This window comes from Balaenoptera physalus (assembly GCF_965194825.1).
Source record: "Balaenoptera physalus genome assembly, chromosome: 1".
Classification (NCBI taxonomy): domain Eukaryota; kingdom Metazoa; phylum Chordata; class Mammalia; order Artiodactyla; family Balaenopteridae; genus Balaenoptera; species Balaenoptera physalus.
Genome location: NC_138882.1, coordinates 45168366 through 45177590, shown reverse-complemented (window position 1 = coordinate 45177590; position 9225 = coordinate 45168366). Strand labels below are relative to the sequence as shown.

Here is a 9225-nt window from a genome sequence, read left to right as displayed (position 1 = left end):
GATTACACCATGAATTTAAGGAAGAAATGAATAAAAATAAAATGTAAGCACATATTCATGATATACCTATGGCATACAAACTTGTCTGCAAGATGTTTACAGATTAGTAAACATCACATGCTCAATGTGTACTTATTTAATCAACCCTTGGAACGTTTTTAAAAAACTAGATACACATTGGAGGCTTAAGGATTAGAAAACTCATTCCTTTTATTACTATCCCACATCCTATCACGTGATCAATATGTTAGAAATTTACCTCTCTGTCTGTTAAATTGACGACCACGGACACCTTGTCTCAATGTTGTCTGAAGTCTTACTCGTCTGAAAGGCTTTGGCTGACTACTGCTGGTATCTAAGAAAAGCATTAATATACAAGAAAGCAAGTTAATAAACAAGAAAGCAGTTATAGTGACAAAAACTAATTACTAAATGAATGCATGGATAAAATGCAGAGGTGTCCACTGCTTTCAATATTTAAATGTTTTTTTAACAAGGGACATTTAACAAACAGAAAAGGTAAAAAGTTTAAAAAAATGTTCTTTTTGACTTTTTTCATTCATTCACTCTACTAATTTAATAATAAATATGTACTTGGTGCCTATCCATTTATCAGACACTGTGCTAGGGGTTGGGGAATACAATGGGAAACAAAATACCACATCCCTCAGGAAACAACAGTCCATTACAATATAACATGAGTCATATCTGACTCTTCTCTTTTCCAGATGCCCCCAATCCAATCATTAGCAAATCTTGCATGCTCTAATTTAAATATATATCCCAAATCTGACTACTTCTCACAACCTTGACTCTACCATCCTGTCTAAAACATCATCATCTTTACCTTGAATTACTGCAATATCCTCCAAACTTTCTCTTTGTTTCTGTCCATTACTCACTTTCAGTCTCTTCTCTACACAGCAGCAAAACTGATACTGTTAAGTCTTTAAAGCAGATCATGTTACCACTCTGTTTGAAGCCCTCCAAAAACCTGCTACATCCATGAAAGCCAAAGAAATTACAATGGTCTGCTAGATCTTTCCTCCCCCACCCTGTGACCTCCTGCTAGTCTCTCTCTGTCCTGACTGTGCTCCAGCCACACAGGCCTCCTTGCTGACCCTGAACACATCACACTGCTGCTTTATGGACTTTGCATCTACTATTTCTCTCATCCTGGAACACCTTCCCCTGAAGAGTTGCACAGCTTCGCTCCCTTACCTCTTTCAGGTCTTTCCTTAAATACCATTTTCTTAGTAACATTTTTGTGAAATTGCCTGGCACTCGGTGGGCACTTAAGTATTTGCTGACCAAATGGATAATTGCTTAGATGGGGAGGTTTAGTGTTTTATGTTATCAAATAAATTTAAAAACACCCTAATTTCATATTATGCTGTAAAAGGGAACAAGAACCATATTTTCTTATGCAAGCTCTGGTAAGATACAGCTACTACCAATTCCCCTGTTGAGGAAAGACAATTCTCATGGGACATCAGGATGTAACTGGGGGCAAAGAACTTCAGTTATTATATTATTAATAATATTACTGTTTTACTAGTAACTATGACAGCTACAATTTTTTGGGGCCTTCTTACTGTGTGTAAAGCATTGAGTTATATAATTTACATACATTATTTTTAATCTTGATGGCAAGATGAGTTATGAATGCCCATATTTCACAATGAAATGAGCAGAGATTTAAAGTTACTAGCTGTTAAAAGGCAGATACAGGATCTGAACCTGGGGATGTTGGCTATAGGTTGATGTGTCACAGAAAAGCGGCTGAAAGGGAGAAGAGATCTTGAGATAGGAAAATTCCATGATTGAAAAAAGTAGTAAATAAGCAGGTCTTCCATAAAACCTGAAGGTTCCATGACAGAGTTTGAGGATTACTGCTATAAACAATTTAAAATGAAAACAGAGAGGATGACTGAGTATATATTTCTTCAATAATAAATGTAATTCCCTACCTAAAAACTTTGAGATAGATAAGCTAGTGTAGTATACTGTTTAAGAGTGGAGTCTCTGGAGTTGAACTTCTTGAGTTTGCATCCTGGCTTGCCCATTATTTACTCACTATGTGACTTGGGAGGAATTTTTCAACCTTTTGTGACTCAGTTTCCATTACTATGAAATGGGTATGCGTGCTTACCACGTTGGGTTGGTGTGAGAATTAAATAAGTAAATACAGGTAAAGGGCTTAGAATACTGTCTGATATACAGTAAGTGCTCAACGAATGTTAATTATTTTTTTAAAAGTCCTGCAGAATTGATTTTTATTACAAGAAAGATACATAAAATAGCCCTTTTCAAAGTTAACTTCAAAAACGTGAAAAACCAAACTTTAAAACTATTTATATCAGTAAATTTCAATTTTTTTGTTGTTGTTGTTGAAGCAACAGGCCTCCCAACCCTCAACCCTCCATACCAAATCTCACGTAGAACCTAATATGTAGAAGAAATAAAAAAGGAGCTGCTCTGGTTTAAACACAGGCAGGAGGCCTGGAGTACTACTACTCCTTAGCTTCTCTCCTAATAACCCATCCCTCACAGCCCCTATAGCACCTCTAATGTAACCAATTCCCTTTAATATAAACCAAGTTCCTTTTAATAACATAAAATTTCCCTTTTAAATGAAGCATTTTAAAAGTCAAGGAAAAAAGAATTATCAATTGTAGCTAACAGAGCAGGATCTTTTGCAAACAAGTTTGATGTATAAAAGCTGTACTGTAGCCAAGAGCAGGAACTTACCTGCAGAAGAACTGGAAGGAGGGTCCTGGCTGGTGGAAGGAAGATCTGACTCATCAGACGCCTGAACCGGCTCTTCTTCCTGCTGGCTATCAATTTCGAGGCCTGCTTCTGAACTAATACTAAGAAAGAAAAACACAAATTGATTAGAAAATACAAAACTGATCCTAGAATGTATCCTAAATTTTTCCCAAACTTTTTTTTCCGATAGTCTACCATTTAAATAACCCAGAGCTCCCCTCCAACTCAAAACTGCAGTCTCTGATATTGGTAACCATACATTTTTTTAAAAGGCAGGGGAAAAGAGAGCTCAAGCTCCTTTTTCCTCACTCCTTTTCTCACTAGGACATGTTCCAATTTGAATTTTTGTTTTTTCCTCTTTTTTGCTGTTGTTGTTTTTTCTTTTTGACAAAAGATGTTCACATTCTTGATATTCACAAGAGATATATTATCCAGATTTTGATATATCGCAAAACAACTTTCTAGGAAAGCAGAGCACTAAAATAATTCACAACAGTTACAACTATTAATAATATACCACTATTTCACCATGGGCTCTAGCCCAGATGAGACAGGCTAGGGTAGGTGAATTCCTGGCTCAAAGCTATAACTCCATCTCTCTCTCTCTCTCCCATTCAAGAAAGTACATCAAAAAGCAAGTGAGGGAGATAAGAGTACAAGAATAACTTGAATCAGTTCCAGTTTTTATCATATGCAAACTTCAGTGCACTTATTAATAACAATGTACCTGAAAGATACCTCTCATGACTCTGCTAAAGTTGAGAAGAACTGGCGAAGTGCAGCCTACGCAAGTTATTTTAACATGTTCAGAGTCTGAGCTTTCTCATTTGTAAAATGGAGATAATACTTTGCAGAGATACTGTGTGGTTTAGAAATGACATATATAAAGGGACCTGCATACATGGTATGGAATTAAAGGCAGCTAGTATTTTCAGCAGGATCTGTAACTTTCCCCAAATTAAGCAGCACTGTGTTAGAGGCATAATAATAGACCTGCCTTTTTTCTTATATACTAGAGTTGGCCTGTAATTACACTAAGAAAATGTTGCTAAATAAAACAAAACCTCTGAGCTCTACCGAGGAAATCTGGGTTCTACTTCTAGCTATGCTTCTGACTACGAAGCAGTCCAACTTTTGTTATTTTATGAAGAATCAGGTTCCACCTTGGAAGTTAAACTTCTCCAAGACCACTGTCCAATGGTTCTTCCCATTAAATTACTCCACCTCCTTTGGTTTAAAAAAGCCCAGATGATTTGTTATGAAATACTTCTTTTGTTAACCTTTGTTTATAACTGATGTGCTAAAAACAGTCAGGTCTTGAAGATTTCTGATTTTTAACAAGTTAGTGTTTCAGACCAAGTTCTAAATGCACGTAAATAAAAAATAGGTGAGGTTTGCTTGAGAGCCCACTACTAAATGGAAAATTGAGTCATTTCCTAATATTTCCTAATTTTCACAGAAAGCCTTCTTTCTTGGGGAAAAGTTCAAGCAGCGACATTAATGGAAGGGTGATTCTAAAGAATACTTTGTTCTAGAATGCATCATGCAATTTTCAAGGAGATAACCTTTTAAAAAATTATTTGTCTTCTGTAATAACAATGTCTTAAGTCTTAAAATATGTTATTTTGTGCAAAAATTAGTTTTCCAAAATATATGGCTTGGTTTACTTTTGTAACAGGATGTTATTGAAAATACAGCTCAAGAGACTGTTGCTTCCTGGCTTAAAAAAAAAAAAATTGTAAAAGTCTGACAAGTTTAAGCAAGCAAAAATTACACGGTAAACATTTACCCTTCAGATTCTGCCTCCACAAATACTTCATCTCCATCATCACCTGTTGCTGTTTCATTCGTTGTGGATAAAGTGCCAGTGGATGTTGTCACCATTGGAACAGACTGAGAAGCATGCTCTGAGGCATCAGAGGTGGTACTCTCAGTAAATACAGTCACTTGAAAAAATGAAAGACCAGAAAAGCAATGAAAACTTTAACAACTTTGTGGTTTCTCTAATTTTTAGCTAGAAGATATATCACAGGTTTCCATTTTACCATTATAACACATAATCTATTGATCTGCCTTTGATACCTACCTGGGGCTGCAACTTGCAGAGGAGTAGTGGGAACACTTCGGCCACCCGACTCCTCTTCGTGAGCTAGGAAGAGGGGTGTTTCATACATTCCCAAACCTAAAGACAATTCTGAATATTAATGATTGAAAGAACAAAATATTGTCAATATCCCAGACATCTAAAAGAAAAAAACTAATCAGTGGAGACACACAACTTTGTTGAAGCCCACAATTAGCCCATCAAGCAAAAATCAATCCCTCAAAAATGTAAATACAATTTAAATGTATCCTTTAAGCTCCCTAACACTAATTTAAGTAACGCTAAATAAAAAACAGCTAAAGTGCTCTTATAAGTTTCGTGCAAGCTAACTTTACTGAGTGCCCAACTATGAACTAGGTACTGTGTTTGAATCTACTCTACACCAAAACAGTAAGGTATTATTAGTCTCCTTTTCGCTAAAGAAACTGAATTTCAAAAAGGTTAATTAACTTTCCCAAAGTTACTAGTAAAGTGGTAGCATTCCAATTTAAGCCTAGATCTGACTTCCAAGTCTTGCAAGTGTCCTATAATAAAGCCACATAAAATTGTGAATTCCGCTGAAGTCAACTCACAATTTCATATTGGTAGAGGGAAGCAGTGTTAGACCTCACATCCTAAACCACCAGGGACTAAGATGTATTGCATGACTTACACGAGGGCTGCATATTAATCTTTGTTTTGGGCTTATTATTAAAACAGTATGCATTCCCTATTCACTTACAAAATGCCATAATAGCTTCCCAGAAATATAGCGGGTTCTATGAATGCCAACTAATGATTAAAAGGTAATTAATTCCAGAAATAGCACAATTCATGTCCAAATAACCAACTGTTATTACTTAAGTTAGGGGTCATTTTATTCCACGTATTTTTAACATTTTATTTTTCTTATTTCTAATGTTAATGGAAAATATCTAACTAGTTTTATACACTTAACTAGGAATGTCAAATGTCAAACTAAACAAAAAATATGCTGTATTCCTTCCAACAACTTTACAATGGCTGGTAGTACCTAGGTATATTTATTAGCACAACAGATATTCCTGATACTATACTAAAAGCCAAAAGAGATACAAATGTAAAAGCTAGTCATTATGCCCAAAGAACTGAAAATTTTGTTGGAAAGACTAATATGTAAGGCAGTGCTTAATAAGTAGTAAATATATTATAGCTTTTTCCATAAATTAGGATAAGGTTTATTTAGAGATAAACTTTTTTATATTAATATTTGCTCACTTAAAAAAAAAAATCATGTCACAACAGCTTATTAGCAAAATACATGCAAATCCAGGAGAGCTAAGCTTTTATTTAGCGATTTACCCCCTTGAGAAGCAAGCTGGCCAAGATCAGAGTGACTAGAGCTCGTCTGTGGCATATCTTCAGGCGGCCCAAAACGGAATCTGGGAACACCAGCAACCTGTGGGGAACTAAACAGACAAAAATTCATTTAAGATGACACTTAAAGTTACCTTGTTTAAACTGCAATGATGGAAAGACTATAGGAAGAAGGAAGGATAAGCATAAACAAAGAAGGAAGAAAACAGTTTGAAAATAAAGTTGATAAAGGAATTCTCACTTATGAGGAATAAGGAAGAATAAGCATAAACAAAGAAGAAAGAAAACAGTTTGAAAATAAAGTTGATAAAGGAATTCTCACTTATGAAAATATTTTCAAAATATCAGTTGTCAAGAATTTAGCAATAATATAAATCATGTGATTTGTATTATGTGATCTATATATACATGATTTATACATACATGATTTATACATAAATAGCTTTCAGCTGTCCTGAACTACACCTCACATTTCTTGAATCTGCTAGAAATCTCTATGTAGACATATTGAAAGCAACATAAACTGAACATGAAATGTAACAAAAAAAGAATAAAGTCATGAAAAAAGTTTTGTCTCAGTTTTCAATGTTTAGTCATAGATAAATCAGGTCACCTCTCGAGCCCATTTCTTATCTGAAAGAATTCACTAGGTGGCTCCCAAGGTCTAGAAAAAAACTTTAGTATTAGATGGCTAGAAATTTGTTTTCTCGCTGCCCTAATAACACTACCATCCATCTTTCTGCCCATAATCCAGGATATAAAATAGCATTATCTCACTCTTTGCCCACTCCTTACCCTAACCTTTCTTGGTTAGTCAGCTACTGATGTTTATGGATTCTACCTCAGTAGTAACTCTTGAATCTATTTTCTTTTCTGTTTCACACTATTGCTTTAGTTAAGGACAGTCTCTTTCAGGTGAATTTTTTTTTTTTAAGATTTATTTATTGATTGATCGATTGATTGCTATGTTGGGTCGTTTCTGTGCTAGGGCTCTCTCCAGCTGCGGCAAGTGGGGGCCACTCTTCATCGCTGTGCGTGGGCCTCTCACCACCGCGGCCTCTCCTGTTGCGGAGCACAGGCTCCAGACACGCAGGCTCAGTAGTTGTGGCTCACGGGCCCAGTTGCTCCGCGGCATGTGGGATCCTCCCAGACCAGGGCTCGAACCCGTGTCCCCTGCATTAGCAGGCAGATTCTCAACCACTGCGCCACCAGGGAAGCCCTCAGGTGAATTTTTAAACCTGTCTCCATAAGTTATTCTTCTATTAGAAGGACCTTAAATTCTTCTGAGTTATGTGAGAATGTTGTTGATTGGCTGGTACTCAGCAGTTCTTTAGGAGTGAGTCTGTTTCTGATTGGCTAACTTTTGGAAGGGTGGGGCTGACATTGATCAGTTGGCTTGTAAAATTGTGTTAGCTGAGGTGAGTTGTGGTTAACTGAGCAAGTTTAAAACTGGTTCTGATGGCCATATGTTACCACATACTACAGAAAAATCAATCATTCCCTAAATCTGTAGAAACATTTTTATTCTATTCTTCAGGTACATCCTGTCATGCAACTGATACTTCAGCCACAATTAAACATGTGCACTTCCACGTGGAAAGCCTTTTTATTCTCTAAAAGGAGTGGTATAGCACAAGCATTAAAATAGGTTCTAGAGCCAGACTTGTTTGAAATAAAAAAGCTGTCACTTCCTAGCTGTCTGACCTCTGGCAAATTTGTTAGCATCTCTGTGCTTCCTTATCTGTAAATGAAATAATAGTATCTATCCTCATAGTTACGAAGATTAAATAAACTGATTCATGGGAATGCTCAGTAAGTTTTAGGTATTTTTTTCCAAGACTCAATTTAATGTTGTCCCCATTAAGTCCTCTCAGATTCTCTTCCCCTAAGTGTTAGAATAAATCATTCCTTCGTTTATATAAACAAAGTCTATTGCTTATGCCTCTATTCTCCTAGATTGTTTAGGTTATCGTTAGTTGTGCATATGCTTAGCTTTCACAACAATATTTTCCATCATGATCACTGTAATTACCAATACCTTCACCAACATCTATAAAGCATTTATTATGTGCCTGGTGATATTACAAACATGTTAACATAAATTCATTTAATTCTCACAACTTAAGAGGTAAGAACTATTGTATTATTATTCTCATTAATAAAATGAAGATACTCAGGAACAAAGAACCCAGTAACTTGACATAGCTAGTAGGCAGTACAGCTAGGTTCCAACCCAGGCATTCTAACTCTAAAGTCCATGCGCTTAACCATTGTTATACTGCCTTTAAATTTCAAATTCCTGATGGAAGCAACTGTACTTCATTCACCTCTATGTGATTTTCCCCAAAACTACACCCTCAACCCTCCTACCCTCAACTGCTTAGTACATAGCATAGGACTTAACAAATAATGAATCAATCAAATGTAATCAAGTTAACAGGGAAACAGGAAGAATTTGATTAGTCACAAAGTATGTTTCCCTCTCGCTGACTTACTGAATTGCTTCAGCAAATCCATCAGTACGATGTGGCACAACAAGAGTTGGGGTACTTGGAACTGTTCTATCTTCATCATCAAAAAAATGCTGCTGCTAAAAAGACAGAAAACAAGTACTAAACAGGCCTGACAGGAGCATACGTATGGACTATACAAATAACTGCTGAACAAATGAATCACTTTTACACGACAGGTAGGTACTTACCATGCCACCTATTCCTGGAGTCAACTGAAGCCCACGTCCTACAGACTGCCTCCGGGTCATCTGGATTCTCTATGTCAAGAAAGGAATTTCATTTGTTTTAAGGAACTAGGCAATGAAAGAAACACCAAATATTAAAAGGTACGGCTTATTATACGCTGGTAATAAAATAACTGAAATGTTAGCAGATAATGTAATCACTGGGATTTTTCTTAGGAAAAACTGCTACTAATCTTGTACCAGTACTAAAGAAATCCATTTTGTAAACAATGACATGTTTTTAATTATATAGACCATAATATTAACCAATAGACAAATA

At 36.0% G+C, this 9225-nt stretch overlaps 1 protein-coding gene across 5 annotated transcripts in view; it reads right to left on the bottom strand.

Moving 5' to 3' along the window:
• Positions 1 to 9225, bottom strand: part of TPR (translocated promoter region, nuclear basket protein) — a 73169-nt gene that overhangs the window by 563 nt on the left and 63381 nt on the right. For 2 of the 5 annotated variants that reach the window (XM_082472503.1, XM_082472507.1), the window contains 7 exons: positions 8910 to 8978; positions 8704 to 8798; positions 6194 to 6300; positions 4856 to 4963; positions 4559 to 4715; positions 2752 to 2870; positions 260 to 355 (listed from right to left, as the gene is read on the bottom strand). In XM_082472503.1, the coding sequence (XP_082328629.1) occupies positions 260 to 355; positions 2752 to 2870; positions 4559 to 4715; positions 4856 to 4963; positions 6194 to 6300; positions 8704 to 8798; positions 8910 to 8978 (751 nt within the window). The remainder of the gene's footprint in view (positions 1 to 259; positions 356 to 2751; positions 2871 to 4558; positions 4716 to 4855; positions 4964 to 6193; positions 6301 to 8703; positions 8799 to 8909; positions 8979 to 9225) is intronic. The other 3 variants (XM_082472504.1, XM_082472506.1, XM_082472505.1) reach the window with 3 other exon arrangements.